General features: G+C 36.7%; 1 protein-coding gene across 1 annotated transcript in view; it reads left to right on the forward strand.

Moving 5' to 3' along the window:
- The window catches only part of LOC130217533 (uncharacterized), a 120,920-nt gene that overhangs the window by 89,118 nt on the left and 5,491 nt on the right, over nucleotides 1-26,311 (forward strand). The window contains exons 5-6 of the mRNA XM_056449646.1: nucleotides 572-1,107; nucleotides 17,626-17,745. Of these exons, the coding sequence (XP_056305621.1) occupies nucleotides 572-1,107; nucleotides 17,626-17,745 (656 nt within the window). The remainder of the gene's footprint in view (nucleotides 1-571; nucleotides 1,108-17,625; nucleotides 17,746-26,311) is intronic.

Here is a 26,311-nt window from a genome sequence, read left to right on the forward strand (position 1 = left end):
GGTAGCAGAAATCATTGGGTTGGGTAAACTTAAAGAGAGTACAACAAATCATTTTTTACAATCCTATTCGCTGAAATAATGAAAGAAAAACTTCACAATGGTGTTATCAAGACTTTCAAAAAAGGGAAAAAAAATAGTGTAAGACTGATGACGGCAGCCTGAGGAGAGAATAATGTCAAGTTTAATGTCCTGCCCATAGACGATGCATTTCAAATGCCTCAGACAAACGGTATTTTTTTATTATTATTTGTTGCAAAGAGGATATAATACACACTTAAATACTTATACATGTTTTCAAAAATCTAAATATTTAAATCTTTTAAGCATTTAAGACTATGATGACCGTTAAATGCGTTATAACAGTCTTGTGAAAAAGGGTCCATCATAGTAATGTTCTGCCCTCTTGTGTTTGCTTGGAGTCAAATGCGGCGATTTTATTGATACTTTGTATTTAGATGACCTTTTGTATTGTACATATATATATATATCATTGATATCAATATGAACTGACTGTAATCTCCATCCTCCACTTAATCTCTCTCATCTTAATCCACATTACTCTGATTGACAGGCGCTCCTAAGAGCCGTCCGGCCAGCATGGACCTCCTCCTGCTCCATACACGCCGATCCAATTCAGATCTGCGCCAAAGCTCAGGCCGCCAGCTGCCCCGTGTTCCCAACAAACCCGAGAATGAGGAACGTGAGCACACCTACTCAGAAGTTGGCCGTAGGGCATCTCCTACCAGCCACCCGCCAGACGACGGCCTGTACGAGAGTGTTGGGATAAAAGGGGCAGGGCCTGATAAAGTTCCTCCACCTCCTGCCCCAATATCAGCCGACACAGGCACTCTGCGCCTAACCCACAGCCCGACGGTCAATGGGAACGGCAGAGGTGGAAGCAGAGGAGGTGTGAACGGCGTGAGTCAGGATGCAGTGACGGCAGAATACGCCTCCATACGCAAGGTGAAGAAACTGGAGCGCGGCAGGAGGGAAGAAGTGGTGGAGGATGGAGAAAAAGAGCATCAGAGCGTGTCTAGCAGCGAGTCCTCCAGCAGCACCCTGCCAAGGAAAGCAATGGAACCATTTCACCTACCCAATTTCCCTAAGGTAAATATGACACCGAGTAGTTTCAGTCAAACTATTAGCTCACCCTACAGTACGAAAAAATTAGAAAGAGGATCTGGAGATTAGAATGTCTTACAGACTGTATTGATTCTTCACTGTGAGAAATGCTAGGTTTCCACACTTATTCTAAACTTATTAGTTTAAATGAATTGAACCCCTCCAAAAACCACAAAAATTGTGTTGTTTCATTCATTCATTCATTTTCTTTTTGGCTTAGTCCCATTATTAATCTGAGATCGCCACAGTGGAATGAACCGCCAATTTATCCAGCATATGTTTTATGCAGCGGATGTTCTTTGGACCGTGGGGGAAACTGGAGTACATGGAGGAAACCCACGCCAACATGGGGAGAACATGCAAACTCCAGACAGAAATGCCAATTGGCCCAGTCGGAACTCGAACCAGTGACCTTCTTGCTCTGAGGCGACAGTGCTAACCACTGAGCCACTGTGCCACCCCATATAAAATCAAAATAACATTAAAACCTTAAAACCACCAAGCAACCACATAACTCATTTAAACTTCCAAACACTTTAGTAACTGCATACGAACACCCTAGCAACCTAGCACCCTTGAAAGAATTCAGGACACAAACCACCACATAACCTAAACTACAGTAACTGCATAGCAACAACCCAGCAAGCACCTAGAACACACCATCAAGTATGTAGTAATAGAGTGGAGGAACTATGACGTCACCTTGTAGGCCGATCGGCTGCTAGCATAAAACTGGTTCCCTCGATAAAATCCCCATAGGATTTTCCCATAGGCTTTTTGAAGGTTGCAAATAATAAGCTCTGTGTTCAAACACTGATCATTACACATTTTGTCCAACCGGATAATCCTCACATGAAAATACAACTTTTAGCACTTTTGGATCTTAAATGCAAACGCAAGAACTGAAAAGCTAACATTAGGCTACAAACGGACTACACTGACTTCAGGGCTTCACACACTTGCATTACTGAAAGCAGGAAAGAGACACGTTGCACTATGGTAAGCAGTATCTTCAAAAATAGGTTTATTAAAATAAATAATCAACATATGAATCTGTCACGATGGTCTCTACAAGTTCAATTCAAGTTTAAGTGAAGGCTACACACAATATGAATGCCCAATTAAAAAAATACTACAAACTATAAAATACTATTTATAAAATAACTTAAATAACAGACAAATCCAAATGCCCAACGCAAGCTGTAAATTTAAAGTGATCTGCGTTACAGACAGTTCAGCTCAATGACGTATCACCTGTAGTCCGATTTAGCAACTTGATAGCAACCATCTTTTAAAAGAAGTGTAACCGATTTTTTAAAAATCAAGAGTATGACATGACTGATGTGTTTCATGTCATAGAATAAAACGTGAAAGTATCTTGAGTTTGTGTTAGCCTTGAACTTTATTTAACTGAAATCCCATTTAAAAAAACCCATTGACTTTGGGACGAGGGAACTGCTAAAATGCTATCTCGCTTCCGGGTTCTTGCAAACAAATTGACGTCATAGATCCTCCACTCTATTGACTTAACTTTTAAAACAATTTAGAAACCACACAGCAATGCCCTAGCAATCACCCATGAGCACCACTGCAACCACAAAATAACTTATTCAGAAGTAACTGAATGGGGACATAGTAGCAAGTGCGGTGCGTCATCGCGGCGCGACGAAGGCTGTCTTATTACAAAAAAATTAGAAGGCTCCTTCAAGCACAGCCTCAAAATGAGTCCATCGTTTCCCAGGTAGTGAAGGATACAACCGGTGGATCCTTCGTGGCCTCGAACATCTCAAGATTCATTGCGCACTGATAATGGCTAGACCAGGGGTGTCCAAACTCGGTCCTGGAGGGTCGGTGTCCTGCATAGTTTAGCTCCAACTTCTTTCAACACACCTCCCTGAAAGTTTCTAGTATACCTAGAATGAGCTTGATTAGCTAATTCAGGTGTGTATATTTGGGGTTGGAACTAAAATATGCAGGACACTGGCCCTCCAGGACCGAGTTTGGACACCCCTGGGCTAAACGTTTTTAAAAGAAAACTCCAGATTTAATGTGTGAATTTGACTTGGATATCTAAACAGTTAAAAAACAAAAAGGGTATGACATGTCTTACTAAAAAGTTTTTTCTAGACAGTTTACATTTTAATGTGTACATGTATGGATCAAAGGAAATATATTTCCAGCTTCTGTAAACCTAGCTTTGCCTTCATATCGTTTAAAATAAGTTTTAAAATCACTCTGTAAAAAGTCATTACAGATTTTATTACAGTTTATTAACGGCATTACGCATCATCCACATTATATAAACTACAGTAACTGCATAGAACCACCCTAACAACCACCTAGAAAACCCCATCAATAACAGTAACTCTCAAAACAACTTAACAGATAAGCAGTGCCCTAGCAATCACCTAGAAACATCCTAGAATGTGCCCAGAACACACAAAGCTACCATGTACTCACCTAAACTACAGTAACTGCAAAACTACACCCTCACAACCACCCAGAATAACCCATCAGTTAAATAGTAATTAACCTAACTCTCAAAAACACCCTAGCAACAACGTAACTCACTTAAACCTCAGAATAACTTAGTAACACAGCAACACCACAGAAAGCACCCACCATACCTTAACACCTATATAAGCACTAGATAAGCCTCAGAACAGCTTAACAAATGCTTGTCAGTGCCCTAGCAACCGCATAATAAAGAAACTCAGCACTTGCATCCTAATACATTCTAGCATCATCATGGCATGCTCTGCAACACTTTACTTTTCTTCAGCAATGAGGCCTTGATGAATAACAGAGCATGAATTTTGCAAAACCAAGGTCGTGTATTCAATTTAATGGCTGTTATAGAGTTGCATGCCATTTGTACAGATGTAAATAGTGAGAGTTTGAGTACAGAATCTTGCAGTGCAGTTGAATGTTTTAACCACTAGAGTGTGCTGTTTCATATAGAAATATTCAGACTCACCCAGCTGAAGCGACATCTAATGCCTGACAGGATGATGGCCTACGGGGGTAAATGATTCACAGTTCTAGATCAGTGGTTCTCAAACTTTTAAACCCGCGACCCCCATTGTAAGATCGTCAAGAACTCGCGACCCCCCCACTACCAAAGCATATACAAACAATAAAAATAGCTTTTTTTAAGCTGTTCACAATATTTTAACTATATTTACTATAGATTACAGGGCTCGAAATTAACATTTTTGCTTGGTAACACTGGTGCTTCTAACTTTAAAAATGTAGACGCACCAGCCAAAATTTAGTGGCTCCCACCAATTATCGCACTGTTACTACAAGTTTTATAAACAGATTTATTGCATTTGAAAATCAACACTAATTAAAACTAACAAGCAAAAAAATAAATATGCATGCGTGAGGAAAATATGTCTTAATGAAATCCCGTTATCACAAGAAAAGACATTTTTATAACATAATTGAGTGACCAAAAGATACACGGACGGATATCCCAAAAGATATCCCACAGACTTTACAGTGAATGCTAGTTATTTTCATAGCAGACTTGAAGCCAATGGAGGTCTTTTATCCACTCTTCAATAAGTATAGCTGGTGGATTAACATTCAGCACATGTTCAGTAATCAGATGTGCCAATATTTGTAGCTTTAGGTGTTTCTAAGACAAAATCTGTCAGTGTTGTTTTCATTCTCTCGTCTTCAGCGCTTTACATTTTCGCGGTTGTAGCTCCTGTCATCTGAAGACAGGAGGCGTTGACTGAGTGATTGACAGCTGATTTTAACCAATCATTCGTGTTCAGTTCTTAGAGCAGTGGGCCAATAAGAAGAGCGCGAAGGCGGGGCAAGCGTTGAAGGCTTTGTTTACTGCGGCAAGTTGACATGACAACAGTTTTAAACTGTTCCTGAGCGCTGCGTTCCAAGTACAAAGATGCATTCTGCCCGAATGTGTCCTAAATACTTTATGAATCAGTAATATCTTTTTAAAAATCTAAAAATATTAATTTCACTTGTAATACTGAAAAATATATATTATAATCACTGAAAATTACACAATTTTTAAATCACTCTCGCGACCCCTTGAAATTATTCTGCGACCCCCGCAGGGGTCGCGACCCCCAGTTTGGGAACCACTGTTCTAGATGATGTGGAGTGTGATTTTAATGTGCTAGTCGATCATTTTTCTTTTTTATAAAACCAAAATAAGAATCAAGAAACTTCACTTTGTAGCATCAGTTGTTTTAGCAGAAACTCGTGTTCGTCTGTCTGTTAGCATTTTACCCATATTCATGTCCGCCTGTCAGCTGATATCTGTTTATGTTATGTGTCGCTGTGGCAAGCCATTTTAACATTTGTTTCATAAAACATTTAAGTATCTATTTTCATGCTGTTTGTAGACTTGTTAAATAACTATTCAAATACAATACTAGCACTTATTTGTTGGATTGTAGTGCTTCTTTGAGTAGTATTACTTTTTTAAAAACATACTAGCAAGGCTTGACGCTAACTTTTTTGATCACCAGCAAACTTTGGCTAGTAGATGTCCAACATGACTAGCCACTCGCAATTTTCACTAGCCACAATTTTGTTGTTGGAGAAATATATATTATGTGTATAAATTTGACTTTGACATGCTAAAATGACTATATTTAGATTTTGTGTTATGTCCACATCATAGACTGTAAAATATATGGACGGAGTATCCGTGACGTCACCCATAGGTTTCTGAAGAGCGCAAAAGAAGCCACAAGAAAAAAAATGTATATAAAAAAAAAAAAAAAAAAAAAAGAAGCCATAAGTAGGCGCGGCCAACCGTCGCCATTTTGTTCGCGCGTCATTGCACCCACGGCGGGATACCAAACAAGGGCAAAGAGGCGGAGAGTGGGCGGAGCTACAGACACCTGCTGGCACTTTGCTTAGACCTGGCAGACAGACTTTACTTTGGGAGAAACGCTTGATACTTTATTACCTGCGACTCGTTTGTGTTCTGACCACATGTGCTTGGCTGTACACTATATCAGTAAAGTGATTAGACTTTCAAAAACACTGTTGTAATACATTGAGCCACTAAACATTGCTCTTATGACGTTTTTCTACAGGAGGAAAACGCGAATTACTTCCAAACACTTCAGATGTGTGTGTGTGTGTTAGTAAATGCAAGACTATTGATGAACTCCAGCATAACACTGTATGACAACGCTTCAGATGACTGTTCTAGAGCCTACAGCTAATCAATCTGTCACATTCTGGAGTGCTTTACTGGTCTAAAGAAAAATATTAATGATAAATGATCTTAAATAAAACAAATACATTTATAGAGATGGTATACAAGTATATAACTTTACTCACATGGGAAACGAGGCCACGTGAATGGTTTGTGAGCACAATTAAATGCATACAGCATTCCATATCATCTGATAATTGTAAGAAATAAGTCCAAAAGGCAGCTGACTGTGTAAAGCCACATAAAACAAAACAAAAATAAGATGAATATGCCGAGATCAGTGGCTAATCTGCCGGATTCAGCTGAGGTGAAGTGACGGCGACCAGCGAGACCTAGCTGTCACTCAACTGGCCACGCCCTTAATTATGCAAACTTAAAATAACCTAATATAAAGGAAATGGATGAGTTATAAAAAAATTCACCCCCCTCACAGTTGTCATGGAGGGTAATAATTGCTATATGAACCAAAATCGTTCTTTGTACCAGGCTGTAAACACCTTTTTTTCTGTTGTAAAGTTGGCCATTCTAACAGTGGGCTCAATTGCACTTTGCTCTATTATGGAGCCAGGACTAGCGGAATTTTGATGAATTGCAGTTTCAGTTACTTCCGTATTGGCCTCCCGAGGGAGAGCGGGAGGTTGCCGCTTGGTCCACATGCAGTAAACTTTTTTATGTGTTGTGTACCCAATAAACACATTTACATTATAGCAATGTCTGTACAACGTTGCATTTTTTCAAATGCAACGTCGCCACTTATGTGCTCGCTACATTGTTACAACATAGAAATGTAAGACGTGAGAAGTCTGTAGCAACGTTGTCCTGTGACATTCAGCAATCGTGAGACTACGTTCTTACTACAAGTAGTAATGCTTTTTTCCTGGCAGATCAATACTGCCTAGAATACAGGATAAGCAGTATTAATTTCCCAGTCTTGCTTAATTTTAAATATTGTTCATTCATTTTTCCTTTTTAATTTAACAACTGCATGTGTAAGCTTTAAAGTGTAAAAATTGCACACAAATGAATATAATCAAACGTTTTTATTATATATTTCACAACATTTAATACACACAGTACACATCTAATTATAAGCAAACAATATAAATTAAAGTTTAGATTATATTAAATAATTAAATCTATATAATTAAACTAAAAGGATAGACTAAATTAAAATGTCAATTGAGAGGGTAAACAAACAAGAGAAGTAAACAAGAAAGCATTAAAATATAAATATATATATATAAATAAATATATAAAAAATATATAAAAAAAATTTAAATATATTAAAATGCAGACACTACATTGAAGCTCTGGACTGGAGAACACAGCAGAGCGCAGACCAGTTGTTGGTATGGAGAAAGAAGTCCAACAGAGAATCCAGTTCAGCCACAAGTCAGAATAGGCAGTGAACAAGAGAGGACAGATCAGAGCTTGACACAACCGGACTACACTAATGACCACTGATGACTTATTTAGCAAGAAGCAATGCTCACGTCTCCTCGGTCGTTGTTGAATAAGACGCCGAACGGTCTGTTGAAATTTAAACTGATTCATTGATGAAGAGTAAATGTTGTACAGTGGTCGTCCATGCTGCCTAAGCACAACCTAAAGTTTAAATGGCAACATTATGACACCGTTGTGACAACCTTCAGCAACAACGTAGATCCTCAAACTTTTTACGTAGTTGGTACGTAGGAAGGTCACTACGTTGAGGCAACGTTGTGTGTTTTTTGGGTATGAGCTTTTTCAGTGTGCATGAGCAAATGGGTTGTTATTTCAAAGTGTCCCACTGCATTTAGTTTTTATTTCACATGACTTTTCAGGGCTCAAAATTAAGGATTTACCAAATTTATCTCCACACCACATCTTTGTGTGTCAAAACAAACTAAATATAGCTGTATACTTTACTTTTTATTCAACAAAACTTTTCTTTAAAAAAAAATTGACATTTTAAAAAATAATTATTGTCATCATTTCATTCTTTTTCTTTTCGGCTTAGTCCCTTTATTAATCGGGGGTCGCCTAAACGGAATGAACCGCCAACTTATCCAGCATATGTTCTACGCAGCGGATGCCCTTCCAGCTGCAACCCATCTCTGGGAAACATCCATACACACTTACTCACACTCATAGACTATGGACAATTTAGCCTACCCAATTCACCTGTACTGCAGGTTTTTGGACTGAGGGGGAAACCGGAGCACCAAGTGGAAACCCACGCGAACGCAGGGAGAACATGCAAACTCCACACAGAAATGCCAACTGACCCAGCCAAGGCTCGTACCAGCGACCTTCTTGATGTGAGGCGACAGCACTACCTGCTGCGCCACTGCGTCGCATAATTATTGTCATGTATCTAAAACTATGCATAGTCTGCGTCCTGACTAAATGTCTCAGATCACCAGTTAACGAAATGGGGAGTTAATCTCCTACTAAAGCAATCTTATTGTAAAAAATATAATTAAACCATATTAACAAAAATAACTATAAGCAAAAGAAAGCAGGTGAAAAACTTACCGTGTGATAATGAAAGGATCACGTTAACTTTAGGCCTGTTAATAATCTGTTCAAAGAATGATCAAAGCAAAAGCAGTGACCGCTGCTGATTACAAAAAGACATTTAAAAAATATCTTAAGCTCTTGAAAGCAGGAGGACTGTGGGTGAACAAGCATCACCTTTTGCCAGGGCTATTTAAAAGAGAACCAATTGCACCAGTTGAGTTTCCAGGCATGAAAATAACACCAGTGACCATTTTCACGACAAATGCATTTACAAAATGTCTGCTGGAAGGTATCAAACCACATGCTGACAGTCATGATATACTCTTTAAATTAAGTAATTAATTTATATTCAAGTTTTTCACACCAGTGACTCCTAACTAAAAGCTTCATACGAAATCATGACAAAAATAACAAATTTCTGATTACATTGGAGTAACAATGGGCCTTTCTTCTCAGCTCTTTAGGAAATAGGATCATAAGTTATGTCAGAGTGATTTTTATTTCAAAATACTATATTTTTGTAACCACGACTTTTATTATCCTGTATATTTTATAATGCTTATTTGTCATATTTTTTATATGTCATTTACATCATATATTTGATTATTACAAATACATTGATGCATTTGAATGGTACAAAATCAGTTTTGACCTCAAAATAAAGCCCTTTCCTTCTGTACATAGCTGTGGGGATGAGCAAATTTGGAATTTTAACTTAGTAATAAAAAAAAACAATTATTGACACACAGATTAATTCATTCATTCATTGTCTTTTTGGCTTAGTCCCTTTATTAATCTGGGGTTGCACCGCGGAATGAACTGCCAACTTATCCAGCATATGTTTTACACAGCGGATGCCCTTCCAGCTGCAACCCATCACTGGGAAACATCCATATACTCTCATTGACACACATACACTACAGTCAATTTTAGCATAGCCAATTCACCTATCTGTCTTTGGACTTGTGGAAGAAACCGGAGCACCCGGAGGAAACCCACACAAACACGGGGAGAACATGCAAACTACACACAGAAATGCCAACTGACCCAGCTGAGCCTCGAACTAGCGAGGAGCTGGTTCTTGCTGTGAGGAGATCGTGCTACCCACTGCGCCACTGCATCCCCCCACACAGATTTAATAAATTGTAATTGATTAAAATACACATTGTTTTATTTTTAAATATAAACTGTACTTTCTAAATTGTAAACCTAAGGAGTATGACTATTAATTATATTATTAACTATTAAGTGACTATTAACTATTGTACTCATTTATTAGATTCTCTTAGCAGTTAAATAGATACTATTTCTTAATATATCACTGTTATATATCACTGATACTATTTCTTAATATATCACTGCTCACTTGTTATATCATATTACTGTATAATTTTTTAATAATAGTGTGCTATTACTGCTGCTCCAGTCTTCTTCGAATGGTTTGCTCAGATACAACAAGCAGACGAGCAAGCTGGACACACGAGTAACCAAACATCAGAGTACTGGATCATTTCTAGTGGTATTTCCACCAAGGGACGTCCCGGTCCTTTAGCTCTGTCTTTTATAAAAATCCTGCCGGTAACTTCAATTAGGTTTGCGAAGACCACCTCAATGATTGTGCTGTTCGATAAGGCCACAAACTCATTTATTCATTCATTTTCTTTTCAGCTTAGTCCCTTTATTAATCCGGGGTCGCCACAGCGGAATTTAACGTGTCCAAAATAAAATGGATTCTAAGTAACGTAAAAGGAAATCTGTATCGCATGAGCTGTCATCTACCTGCTGTGCAAACTGTAAACACGTTGACTGTGAGTGATGTCACTTCCCAATACAAACACACCCAATTAAATAGCCCCTTCCCTGTCGTTTGATTGACAGGTTTCAGTGTAGACATCGGAAATTCAAATGCAAAGGATTTGCGGTTCCATTAGATTTTTTGCAGATTACATGAACAACATGGAGAAGAAAAAAAAGCAAACGAAGCAATTAATATTGCTATTTGGATATATCAGGCCCATAGCTCGTAAAACATAGGAAATGCATTTGCAAATGGACTTTGTTTTTTTCATTTGAAATGTGGCAGTAACTGCGCATTCACGTAAGTGGAAATGCAAACGGTAATGCAGGATTTGCAATTGCATTTGGATTATGACACATTTAATGCGTCCACATATGGAAAATGCGATTGCAAATCCTATTTGCAATTTACTTTGAAAATTACTTCCATGTATTTGTAAAAAAATCGAAAGAAAAAGTACCAGCGTGTAATGAAATAGATTTTAGTGCCTAAAAATAAATACTAGTAGCATACAAAAGATACAGTATCAATGCGTTTCAAAGAATAAATGTTTAAACTGCTTGCCATATAGTGTGTTTATGAAGCACATGTCAAATTTGTGTGTGTGTGTGTGTGTGTGTGTGTGTGTGTGTGTGTGTGTGTGTGTGTGTGCGTGTGTGTGTGTGTGTGTGTGTGTGTGTGTGTGTGTGTGTGTGTGTGTGTGTGTGCCATTTGTTTGCCACATATGGAGATTAAAATCTTTGTCACATGCAGGTTTGTTGATTAATGTCATGTTTGCACATGCCCGGTATTGTATTCGGAGCACACTTGTGGTTCTGAATCTGGCATACAGTCTGCCTAAATGATGTTTAAGCAAAGGCTAATGATATGTACAGTGAGTGTTTGGCCTGCATTATATCCGAGACTGCATTTTATAGAGTAAATAGGAGCTAAAAGTGAGCATGCGGTGCAATTATGCGGCACATTTGTCACTCTAGTGCTGGATTATGTAAGATATTTTGGAACACTGCCAATGACCTGACATGTGTGTCTGTGTGTTGTTGCTTCTTTAAAGACAAGACACTGCAGGTGAACAGGGTAAAAAATAGCTGACATTTTTTTACTGTATCTCCAAAGTTGAATAATTACATTTAAAATTGCAAAATAAATAAATAAATAAACAAATTGTATTACAAGTTCAAAACTTGTAATACAAGTACAAAATGTAATGTTTAAATATGCAAATAAAGCATGTGTAAATTGCATACAATACTAGTACAAAATTCTAAAGATTGTGTATTCGGTTTCAAAAATTGGTAACACTTTACTTGAAGGGGTGTTCATGACACCTTCATAATTATGACATGTCACAGATTTTATGAATGCTTTTGACAAGACAAGACAAAAGATTTTCTTTTGCAGTGAATGAAATGGCCAGACCAGAGTCCTGATCCAAACCTGATTGAAAATCTCCATAAAAGTCTATAGATGACAAAGCTATGCCTAAGAAACTTTTACAGTCTGTAGAGACTGAGGAAAAGATGCAATAAATAAGGAGATAATGCTTTAGTTGTTTTAATCAGGGCTTATTAAAATTGTGATTTAATCATGTTCAAAAATTGGTGACACCTTACTTGAAAGGGTGTTCATGATACCTTCTTAATCATGACGTCACAGATTTTATGAATGCTTATGACATCTGTCATTAAGTGTGAAAAGTTTTTTTTTTAATTATGTCATTAAGACAACTTCACATAAACAAATAGAGCACCACCCGTCTTTGTCGTGACAACTTGACATTACCAAAGCAACATAACTTGTCATAAGTTTGTTATAAACATGATTGTCATGAGGCTATTATAATTCATCTTGATTTAAGAGTTTTTAGAATTTGGACAAGAAACAAGACAAATCTCTAAGCAAGAAGATTTTTTTTTTTGCCTTGGATGAAATGGCCAGACCAGAGTCCTGATTTAAACCTGTTTGAAAATCTCCATAAAAGCCTAAATGACAAAGCTATGCCTAAGAAACATCTACATTCTGAAGAGACTGAGGAAAAGATGCAACAAATAAGGAGATAATGCTTTATTTTATTTAATCAGGGTTTGTTAAAAGTGTGATTTAATCATGTAAGTTGAAAAATTGGTAACACTTTACTTGAAGGGGTGTTCACAACACCTTCACCTTTACGTCACAGATTTTATGAATGCTTATGACATCTGTCAATAAGTGTCAAGTTTTTTTTTTAATTATGTCATTAAGACAACTTCACCTTAACAAATAGAGCATCACCTGTCTTTGTCGTGACAACTTGACATTACCAAGGCAACGTAACTTGTCATAAATCTGTCATAAACATGATTGTCATGAGGCCATTATAAATGAATTTATGATGAATATTTTTTGCATCCCTTTTTTTTTCAGTGGAAACAAAATAAATTTGTCATTAAAATGTGTCATGGGGTGGCTCAGTGGTTTGCAAGGTTTGAGTCCCGGCTGGGTCAGTTGGCATTTCTTTGTGGAGTTTGCATGTTCTCCCCGTGTTGGCATAGGTTTCCTCCAGGTGCTCCGGTTTCCCCCACAGTCAAAAGACATGTGCTATAGGTGAATTGAATAAACTAAATTGGTCGTAGTGTATGAGTATGTGTGAATGAAAGTCTATGGATGTTTCCCAGTACTGGGTTGTGGCTGGAAGGGCATCCAAATGACATAACTGAGTGATTGATGCTTAATAACAGTTGTCATAAGCATGCATATGTTCGAGTAAAGTGTTATTCACTTTACCCCTTTGAGTAAAATGTTATTCATTCATTTATTAATTTTTTAGGAAACTTTTAGGAATCACTTTTAATCACTATTCAGAAAATACTGTGAATAGACAGGAATTTTTAAAAATATTTTTAGAATAACATGTTGCACTGTATTTAACATATTATGTAGGAACATACATCATTTTCCTTACTTAAAATGAATAAAACAGTAAGGTTTGGTATATATACACTGACGATCAAAATTAGAGAACAATTTATAAATAATTGAACAATTCTGAAATAACGTCATCTTCACTGCTCAACAGTTGAAGGAGTTTTTGTCCCGTCTATACCATGCTACCAGAACACCTTTTCCACAAAAAAACTAAGGCATTTCAACAAAAAACATTATTTTGCAGAAAACACACTGATCAAAATTAGAGAACACTTTCAGATACCTCCCAGTTATTGGTGTTAATCTGGCACCTGGTGCTAATTTCACCGATTATCTGTCAACCCCTATTTACCTGGCAGCCTAACTTTCAGTTTCACTGACTCTGCAAGATGGTGGGCCATTCTAAATTGACTGAAAGCCTCCGGCAGCAGGTTGTCCAGATGAAAGCCAAAGGGATGACCCTATCAGCCATAGCAAGACAAGCTGGTCGTTCCAAATCTGTTATTTCAAGAATATTGAATCTTTACATCATCACAAACTCATTCAAGTCCCCCAAGAAGGCTGGTCGTCCACGGAAGACAAATACAAGAGAGGACAGGATACTGCAGAGTATCTCAATGGCCAATCGTTTCCACACTGCAGCTGGAATTGCTTACCAGTTCAGCGCTAAACAGGGTAAAGATCTATCTCGTCATACAGTGTCTCGACGTTTAAGAGCATTTGGACTGAAAGCCCACTCTGCAGTGACCAAACCTCTCATTAGCAGGAAGAATCAAAAAGCTAGACTAAGCTTTGCTGAGGAGCATGTTGTGTGGACAGAGGAGAACTGGTCCAAAGTTCACTTCAGTGATGAAAGCAAGTTTAATTTATTTGGGTACGATGGGAAACATTATTTTTGGCGAAAAACTGGAGAAAGACTGAACCCAAAGTGTGTAAAGAAGTCAGTAAAAAGTGGAGGAGGAAGTGTCATGGTTTGGGGTATGTTTTCTGCAGCAGGAGTTGGGCCTCTTATACAGCTAGGTGGCAGAGTGAATGCAAATGTTTATCAAAACCTTCTTCAACAACATATGGTTCCTTCCCTGTGTTCATCACCCAATCAGCCCGCAGTATTCATGCAGGACAATGCTCCATGTAACACAGCAAAACGGGTAAAGCAATTCCTTGAAACTGAAAACATTGAAATAATGACATGGCCTGCCCAGAGTCCTGAACTCAACCCAATAGAAAACCTCTGGAAAATCCTTGGCGACAAAGTTATGGCCAAGAAACCCACTACAGTCACCGAACTGTGGAGGAGACTGGAAGAAGAATGGACCAAAATCACACCAGAGCAGTGTGAGAGACTAGTGCTGTCCTGTGGCCGCAGATGTGCTGAAGTCATTCAGAGCAGAGGCCTGTACACTTCCTACTAATTGCTGATTGTTGTAACCTTCAGAAAAATTTGCTGTAATCTTTTTCCATGCTACAGTCATTGTTGTTCTCTAATTTTGATCAGTGTGTTTTCTGCAAAATAATGTTTTTTGTTAAAATGCCTTAGTTTTTTTTGTGGAAAAGGTGTTCTGGTAGCATGGTATAGACGGGACAAAAACTCCTTCAACTGTTGAGCAGTGAAGATGACGTTATTTCAGAATTGTTCAATTATTTATAAACTGTTCTCTAATTTTGATCGCCAGTGTAAATCTGCTGAATTAGAGATTTATGACGTATTACAGAAGAAAAAGATGTATTTAAAGTACGCATAAAAATCTAAACATGCAATGTTCACTTTTCTAGCTCAAATTGTTATTCTTAAGTTGAATAATTAATCTGTGCAAGTTAATATGATGAAAAAATAGTTTGTATTGGTAACCTTGAATTTAAAGTGAACCTGAGGGGCGGGCTTTTTTAAGCAAACTGCATCCCTTTTACCGTTAGTTTGTTAGTTAAAAAAAAGTTACATCAACATCATACATTTCTGAAGATCACAAATTATGTAGCCAGAGGTACGTATGGCTGCATTTTGTATTTAAAACGAATGCTACGGGGCGGACTTGTTGATTGGTCAGTCAGTCAGTCAGTCAGTCAGTCAGTAGTTTGACAGCGCCTTCTGGTGGATTTATGCGAGAACATCATGCCCGAATGGCACTCACGAGAGAAATTTGAGATCTCAAAAGCGTACACAGCGGCCTCTGGTGGATTTGCTAGAACAAAAACTTTAAAAAAAAACTCCTGGGATGTATTTGGCGCTCTCCAGAAATGTATACAGTTAAGAATGACCCTGGCTTGACATCAACATACTAAAATAAAAGTCTCATGAACTTTTGGGTCACGCAAACTTTAAATAGAAATCTTCTGACAAAATTGTATAAAGTGCTATAAAAGAAACACTTAAAAGTGTATTTTGAAAATTTTCTTTACATTAGATTGAAAAAGCACTTTATTTGAAAAGACGAATATCAAAACTGATCTTCGTAGTAGTTTCGTCAAGCAGAGAAATAAATAGCAGCAAACACTGTGTCTATTCATGTGCTGGTATTAATCATTCGTACAGAAGGTGTGTTTCTCTGCTGCTTTAATCATTGACCCAGTATGCGGCGCACACACATATATCCGCTCCTGTAATGATCAACTCACTCAACATCTCCATTGCAGAAACAAACAGCAATCAGTCCCAGATTATAGGAACTCAAAGCAGCATGACCTCATTTCTTTCATCTGTAGGATGTAGACATGAACGTTGGAAAACATGCACTGGCCACTGTTTCTAATGCAATGAAAGTGAATGAGGGCTGGGGCTGTCAGGGTGTGTGAATTTTGATTCATGTTTGAAGTCACATGAAATGTTTCTGTGCCAAAAAGGTTCAACTTGAGGTCGTTAAGTTTTATGTATGCTTCATTTATGTAATAGTTTTTGCATTTAAATTTTTACATTTTGTATTATAGGTTTAATAAATTTTTTATTGCAGATTTTTTTTAAATCTTTGGTAAATAGTTTCACTTTGTTTCAGTTTACTGACTTTTCTTCTAGTTCTTCTTCCTCTTCTTCTTCCTCTTCTTCTTCTTTTTCTTTTTCTTCTTCTTCTTCTTCTTCTTATTATTATTATTATTATTATCATCATCTTCATTATAATTTTGATTTTGACTATTCGTGCCTTTTTATTAGTACAGTTTGGGCTTTCTTTCTTGTCATTTATTAATTGTAGTGCTACATCTGATTTAACTTTTTTTATTTTACCTGATTTACATTTTTTGTTACCATCATCATGGTCATCATCATCATTAGTATTATTTTTTTAATATTACTATAAAGCTATTTAGTTTTTTTTTTTCATTTTTGCCTCTTTTGGGGGCTTTTTGAAGTTAGCTCTTTATATTTCAGTTTGTTGCTATGGCAACATTTATATTTAAACATGGTAATCTGATATTTTGTATTTTAGCAATTTATATACATATTGTCAGACAGTCAAATAATAGATAGATAGATAGATAGATAGATAGATAGATAGATAGATAGATAGATAGATAGATAGATAGATAGATAGATAGATAGATAGATAGATAGATAGATAGGTAGGTAGGTAGGTAGGTAGGTAGGTAGGTAGGTAGGTAGGTAGACAGACAGACAGACAGACAGACAGACAGACAGACAGACAGACAGACAGACAGACAGACAGACAGACAGTCAGACTGACAGATAGTCAGTCAGACAAATAGACTGACAAACAAACATATAGTCAGACAGACAGACAGATAGACGGACAGACAGACAGACAATCAAACATAGACAGTCAGACAGATAGTCAGTCAGAGAAATAGACAGACAGACAGGCAGATAGACAGACAAATAGACAGACAGACAGAGCAATAGATAGTCAGACAGACAGACAGTTGTTGTTGTTGTTGCTTTGTTAACTATAATAAACTCTTTGATTATTTGGCTTTGCTATAATCAAACACTCCAAAAGTTCTGAATTCAAAAACATCAAAAAATCTAACTCCAAAACATTCTTTAGTTCACATAGCAAAAGATGCTGATGTCAGATTCAGCCCTGTTCGTTCGATGTGCATAATTGATGAATGCTCACCGTCAGACTGTTTCTCTTCTGTCCCTCAGGAGGCAGTGTTCATGGGCAACGGTGAGCAGTACATCTGGAAGCCTCCAGAAGAGGACGAGCTGCTGCTGCCCGCGGCTCCTCAGCTGGAGAACGGACACAGTCTTCCCAGCGCCGCCGAGGTAAACGTCAGATCGGCTTTCACACATGACCTCTGACCTCCAGCACTTCTGCTTCTCTGGAAGAGCGCGCTGGGGCTCAGGAAGTCTGATAAACCACGGCTGTAGAGAGTCGGAGATTTCTGCTGTCGTCTGTCTGTCTCTGTCTGTATCGCCAGCCTGGAACGACTTTACGAACGGCAGGTCAAAGGTCAGCAGACTGGGCTTGTTGACTGTCAGGTCAGGGCTGGAGAAAGGGAAGCTGGGAAGGAATATGAGAAGCAGACAGAAAGGAGACATGGGTTTAATCAACTTCCTGTGACCAATCACAACTTTCACATCTCAAAAATGTTGATGTCTATACAATACAATTTAAAGAAGTGATTTAAAGAGATCGTTCACTTAAAAATTAAATTGACCTCATTGTTTATTCTCCCTTATGTGGTTTTAAATTTTCTTTCTTCTGTTCAACACTAAAGAAAATATTTTGAAGAATGCTGGTTGCCGGGTCTCACTGACGTCTATAGTAGGAAAACAAATACCAGCTTTTTTCAAAATACCATCTTTTGTGTTCAAATATGTTGAACTCAAATAGGGTTTTAACAAGTCGGAGGGTGAGTACATTTTTATTTTTGGGTGAACTATCTCCTCAATATTATTATTATTATATTATTTTTATTATTATGTTTTCACAATAAAACCTAAGTCTCCTAACCCACCTACAAGAATTAACAATAAATAAACAAATATCAGTTACAGTACAAATTACTGTACTCAGTGTATTAGAGCACTCAGTATTTAAACATGTAACCAGCTTTAGATTTCAGCCATTGATTTTCTAATATCTTCTTTGACAAATATATAAGAAATATCACACTCGTAGCAGTGCGATATGGCTGTATATCGTTACTGGTGGGGCACTAAGGCACTCAGCCGATATACACAACATAGACTCTTCCTGAAAACGTACCCCTATATATTTTCTGGAGATCGCGAGTTATGTAGCCAGAGGAACGTATGGCTGCATTTTGTCTTTAAAACGAATGATGCGGGGCGGTATGACACCGTTCCTTTTCGCGCTTACCAGCTGACCAATTACCTCCATGTGGACCGCTTTTCTGCTGTTACCAGTTTGTCCAGTGGCTTGCCACATTCGTCGGAGGATTTGAGACGCAGAGTTGAGACGACAGGATTCAAGTCCAGTGAAGACCTATTGAGACAAAAAAAAATTTATATACAAGTACATAGCAGGGTGAGAATGTGGTCAAATCTGAAAACGTGGTAAAATCAGGATGCCGTGAGGGCTTTTCTTTTTCTGGATTGCTTTTGAAAAAAAATGTCAGTTGGGTTTAGGGAAGGGGTTGAGCGGGTCAATCGGTGCTTTTGAAAACACTATTGGTTGGATTTAGGGACAGAGGAGTGTGGGTCCGTTGATCGGTCTGTCAGTCAGTCAGTCAGTCAGTCAGATAGATGGTCGACAGGTGGATTTACACAAGAAAAGCAGGCGCGAATGGAACTCGCTAGAGAAATTTGAGATTTGAAAAAGCGTACACAGTGGCCTCTGGTGGATTTGCGAAAATAAAAATAAAAATAAAAATAAAAAATAAAAAACGTACCTCCTGGAACGTATTTGGCCACGTATTCGTATTGAACCGTTCGGTACAAGTTCGGTTCAATTTCAGAAAACTGACACTTTATGACTGGTTTTTTGGCCCACAGTTCGCAATATACAAGCAAATCTAAATTGAAGGGATAGTTCACCCAAAAATGGAAATTCTATCATCGTTTATGCACCCTTAAGCTAATTTCAAACATTTATGAGTTTTTTCCTTCTATTAAACACAGAAGAGTTATTTTGGAGACAGCTAGAATTTGGTAAACATTGACTTCCATAGTATTTGCTTTTTTCATCTATACAATGGAAGTCAGTGGTTACAGGTTTTCAGTTTTCTTCAGAATATCTTCTTTTGTGTTAAAAAGAGGAAAGAAGTTTGGAGGCACGCGACTGAGTTACAAATAATGAATAAATTTAGGCGAACTATCCCTTGACTCCTGTTGCTGAAGTATTTTGAAGCAAAACAATCAATCTGTGCAAGAAACCAAGCATTGTTGACTCTCAAACAGTCCTGAGTGTGTTCATGACAGTCCTGAGTGAGAGCTCTTTTTACATAATGCCATATATACACAGGTAAAACTCATATATTTGTTTACAGTAGAGAGGAAGTGCATGTGTGCATCCCCAGGCATTCATTTTGTGTTGCCTGTATGCAGTTTTTTTACTCTTAAAGTGCTGGTAGATGTTGATAGTTCACCCAAAAATGAAAATTCTGTCCTAATTATTTACTCATCCTTTAAAACCTGTTTGAGTATCCTTCTTATGTTGAACGTAAAAGAAGATATTCTGAAGAATGCTGGCACCCATTGACTTTTGAAGTCAATAAGTGCCAGCAACATCTGAATTATTCTTCAGAACATCTTCTCTTGTGTTCAACAAAAGAAAGAAGCTCAAACTGGTTTGAGAACCACACGATGAGGCTGTTTTCATTTTTGAGTGAATTATCCCTTTAAGCTAAAAATCCAATTTAATGTACTGCCCTTTAAAAAAAAAAAAAAAAAAAAAAAAAAAAAAAAAAATATATATATATATATATATATATATATATATATATATATATATATATATATATATATATATATATACATATATATATATATATATATATATATATATATATATATATATATATATATATATATATATATATATATATATATATATATATATATATATATATATATATATATATATATATATATATATATATATATATATATATATATATATTTCTTTTCTTTGTTAATCTAACCACAACACTCCAAGGAAACATTTCATTTCTCTTTTCAGCTTTAAACACCTCGGGTGGCATTAAATATATGTTTTAAATGATATCCTAGCCTCATTTTGTTGAATAGAGGTGTAACAGTAAGCTGAAGTGCTTTGGCTCAGATAGAGGTGTTGTCTTTTGCCGCCACTGATCTGAATATAGTTCTCCACACTCCGTCTCTCTGCTCATTCCTTCTCTTGCCCAGACACGCCCAGTCTCATGTCATGAGATGTGTGTGTGTGTGTGTGTGTGTGTGTGTGTAAGAGAGAGAGAGAGAGAGAGAGAGAGAGTATGTGTATGAAGACAATTTTTGTAGTTTTACATGGCTATGATCTAGGTATTACAATGTTGAGGCAGTCTGTGTCCTCATCATTCAAAACTGTTCATACTTAACCTCTTTATTTTCACATTTAAAATTTGACAGTTTGGCTTAGAGTTTACAGTAAAAGCATACATTACACCAATGGAGATGAATGAATACATGCTCATAACATGCTTATTCATTGTACATTTATGCTAACAGCATACTAATTCACACTAGAAACATGCTAATAACATAGGCTACCAATTCATACTGGAAACATGGTAATTAACATACTAATTCATACTGGCAACAAGCTAATTGACACTAGAAACATGCAACCTACTAACTCATACTGGAAACATGCTAATAACATACTAATTCATGCTAAATTGATGCTAACAACATGCTAATTCACACTAGAAACAACATGCTAATTCACACTAGAAACATGCTATCTATCTATCTATCTATCTATCTATCTATCTATCTATCTATCTATCTATCTATCTATCTATCTATCTATCTATCTATCTATATATCCTTTAAAACTACTTCCAACGGGCTTTCTCAAGCCGCCATATAGTCTTCAAGTGTAATATCTAGTTTAAAGTTCACCCACAATTATCATTTACCCACTATTTACTCACCCTCAAGTATAAACCTTTAATCGTTTCTTTCCTCTGTTAAACGCAAAAGAAGATATTTTGAAGAAAGTTGAAAACATATAAGCATTGACTTCCATCGATGGTTACAGGTTTCTAGTTTTCTTCAGAATATCTTCAATTGTGTTTAACAGAAGAAAGACACTAATAAATGTAAAATTAAACACTTTTATTCTGCTAGGATGTAGTAAATTGATTAGAATGTACAATAAAGTAGATTCCATAACAAATACATCTGTTTTTTAGGGTTTATCGTCAAAGGAATTAGTTGCATTGTAAAAACAGAAAATATTTTATTTACTCTTTGGTTTGGCTTGTATATTACTCTATTCTGCATGTCAGGCCATGTATTGGCCATTGTTGTTTTAGCTTAGTTTTACATATAGACTAACCAAATTACACACATGCATGATATCCCCATTTAAACAAAATTATAGTTTACGCAGATGTGATTAATATTACTTACTTTTGAATTTTAGCAAAAAATATGCTCTTTTCACATTAAAAAGCTGTCTTCAAAGGTTTGCACTCTCGGCCAAAATCCATACAAATTTCATTTTGTAAAAGTTTTTATTGTTAGTTGAAAAAAACACTGGCTATTTTAGAGTTATTACAGCGATGGTTAACAATGTATGTTGTGTTAACATTCCCAAAGTGAAGATTCCCTTTCAAAAATAAAAAAAGATACCAACTTTTTAAAATGTTATTTATATGTTTATATTTAGAATATAAAATATAGATTTATAATATGTAGTATATGATAAATGCTCATTGTTTACATTTTTAACATTTGTAAATAAACAAATAAATAAATAAATATTATACATAGATACACAAATAGATAAATCCAATTATTTTTGGTGGTTATGCACTATTTTTTAAGGTGTTCTACATATGTAACCTAGTTTTATTTATTTATTTATTCATTCATTCATTCATTTATTTATTCATTTATTTAGTTCTTTATTTATTTATTTATTTAACAGTGTTCCTATTACTTTAAAATTTTACAGTATTAATTTCCAAACTATCCTATTAAAGTGTCCCTATATTAATAGCAAATAAAATAATAAGCGATTAAATCTAAACCCTAAACAAAACCACATTAAGTATGTGTTTTAATAAGCATTACTTAAATCTAAAGTTAATCAATTATCATCAACCTCAAATTCAGTTGTAATACAACTATCATTGATTTGCATCTGGTACTGTAGTTCATTTAAATGATATTGTTATATGAAATCTCCAAATGGCACAATTTCCACTGCTTTTGGGTTTAAGTGCAAACACCTGTGCAGAGCATGGACACATACACACACACACACACACACACACACACACACACACACACACACACACACACACACACACACACACACACACACACACACACACACACACTGCATATTACATAAGATTGAGCTGCTTCAGAAGCCTCCATTTCTAAGTAGAGTGTGTGTTTGTGCGTGTGTAAAGTAAGTGCTCTGTAAAAAAATCTTGCTGGCTTACAATTAATAGTTGAATCAAATTAACTTTTCTAGTCATCTCAACTTGCATCAATCAAACTGACTCAAAATATTAAGTTAAACTTTGTAGAATTTAGGTGAAGCCTGATGAACGTATTAAAACAAACTAATGCAACATAAAAATATTTGTTGTCATTACATGTATGTCATTACGTTTTTTACAGTGTGTGTGTGCGTGTATGGAGAGACTGCAAGGGAATGAACAAGTGAGAGAAATATGAAGGGAAAAATAGTGAGAGAGCAAGAGGAAGGAGGAGGGGGGGAACTCAAGGCTTTCTCAACAGCTGCAGAGAGTTTTGAAACCCCCGTCATTGTGATTTCCTCTCACTCTGCAAAGCGCTGCACAGCACAGTAAACAGCGCTCGACACAGAGTAGAAGAGTTCAACATGCTGCACACACACAGAGACACACATTCAGTAGTTTCAAACAACATGAAATCCAGCGTTTTGTTTTGGCTTGAAATTGGCTGGTTCAGACACATGCTATGCCTCATGCTGCGGCCTGCAGAATACAGTACGAGCTAAAACACTGAACACTGTAGTGCTGTTTTTTTCTAGATCAGGTGTTAACATGACGAATGCAATCGCTTCTACAGCTCAATTCATGCCATAACATCTCTTCAGCCTGTACACGTGAATGCCATAAAGGTCACTGTGTGAGTTGAGTCGGAGTGCCGAGCTGAATTCTTGACTGGGATTTTACACATGCCATTGAGCTGGGAGTGTAAATGTCATCTAGCACTGAGAGGGCATGTGAGGTTATCTGAACACACACACACACACACACACACACACACACACACACACACACACACAGAGAGAGAGAGAGAGAGAGAGAAAGAGAGGGAGAGCAAGAGAGAGAGAAAGAGAAAAATGGGTTAAACAAAGTTTATATCCACTTTAATTTTCACTGTAGTATTAAATTCAGCAAGACATCAGATCTAAAATTGTTCCAGTAATCACTAATTGTGTTTTTGCTTAACTATTTATTTTCTCTTCGTATGCCATTTACTTTTTTTAAACTCAAGAATGTTGTTGAGGATTTTGCTTTATTAGTAACATGAATGAATAAACAAAACACACTCTTTTAATTTTTTATTATACAGTACTTCTTTCTATGGTGGCGTTGGAGCGAGAGAAAGAGAACAAAAACTACTAGGAAAACCATAACAACAGGCAGGAACAGTTTAGCAACCACTTAGAACACCCTAACAACTAGGAGAAACCCATAACACCCTAACAATGATAACTTAGAACCCCTTTAACACAACAACACTGGAATCACTTATAAGTACTACCTTAACAGCAACCAAAAACAGCATAGCAACCACATAGAGCACACTAACAGCAACAATTTAGGAAATTTTCATAACACCCTAAGAACAACAATATAACAACCATTTAGGGCTTTCTTACAACAACAAACTGCAAACTACTTATAACATCCTAAAAACCAGGAACAGCCTAGCAACCACTTAGAACACACTAACAAAAAAGATTGAGAACCAATCTTAACGCCCGAAGAACAACCTAACAACCACTTTGAATTTTCTTACAACAACAAACTACAAACCACCTGTAACAGCCTACCAACCAGGAACAGCCTAGAAACCATTTAGAACAATTACAAAAATCTAGCAATAACTCACTACACCTTACCAACAACCTAACGACTCCTTAAAACAATAATGACTTTGCAACCACTTATAAGACCCTTGAATATCTTAGCAGCAACCAAGAGTAGCATAGCAACCACTTAGTGTAGCGTAGCAAACACCCTAACAACCTAGAAACAACTTAGAACACCCATAAAACAACAACCAAGCAACTTACAAGACCCATGATATGGCACAGAACACCTTAACAACAACCTACTAACCACCTGTAACACCATAGAAATAACTCAGAACACTTTAATAACAACAGTGTACCAACACCCTAGCAACTACCAACAAAAACCTAGCAACCACACGTAGCACCCTAGAAATAACTCATAACACCTTAGTAACAACCAAGTGTACAAACAACCTAGTAACTACCAAACACAACAGTTTTGCAAACACCTAGATTACCCTAGAAATGTCAGAGAATACCCTAACAACCACTACAAACAACCATTTAGAACACCTAAAATAAAACCAAGAATATCCAAGCAACCACTTAAATTTACAAGCCAAACAAATGCCAAAAAGCAAACAAAATGGCATAGAACCACTTAACAACCATTCACACATCACTAGAACACCCTAGAACCATTCAGAAGGACTGTAGTCATAACAATATATAAAACAATACATAAACCACTTACAATTACTTATAAGATCCTTGATTTAATAACAATTAGGAACCATTCATAAAACCTACCAACCTTTTAGAACTGTTTTACAACAACAACTACAAACCACTTATAACACCCTAACAACCAGGAACAGCCTAGCAACCACTTAGAACACTCTAACAAACACAATTTCACAACCACTAGAACACACTAATATCACCAATTAAGGAACCATTCATAACACCCCAAGAACAACACCCTAACAACCAATTATAGTTTTCTTACAACAACTACAAACCGCTTATAACACCCTAGCATCCAGGAACAGATTATCAACCACTTAGAAACACCCTAACAACCAGGAACAGCCTAGCAACAACTTTGAACACTTACAAAAATCTAGCAATCGCTTACTTCACTCTTACAACAACCAAACGACAGCTTAGAACACCCTTAAAACATTAACAACTTTGCAACCACTTATTAGACCCTTCAAAATCTTAGCAATAACCCAGAACACTAAGAACACACTAACAACAATTTAAGAACCATTCATAACACCCCAAGAATAACAACCTAACAACAACTTAGAACTATCTTACAACAACAAAGTACAAACCACTTATACACCCCTAACAACCAGAACAGCCTAGCAACCACTTAGAACACCCTAACAACAACAACCTAGCAACCCCTTAAAACACAAAAATCTAGCAATCAAGCACTACACCCCAACAACAACATAACAGCCGTTTAGAACAAACCTTTGAAACAATAACAACTTTGCAACCACTTAGAACTGCCTTACAACAACAAACTACAAACCACTTAACACCCTAACAACCAGGAACAGTCTAGAAACCACTTAGAACACATTAACAACAACAACCTAGCAACCACATGTAACACCCAGAATAACTCATAACACCTTAACG

The sequence above is a fragment of the Danio aesculapii genome, chromosome 23, assembly GCF_903798145.1.
Source record: "Danio aesculapii chromosome 23, fDanAes4.1, whole genome shotgun sequence".
In the NCBI taxonomy this organism is placed as follows: Eukaryota; Metazoa; Chordata; class Actinopteri; order Cypriniformes; family Danionidae; genus Danio; species Danio aesculapii.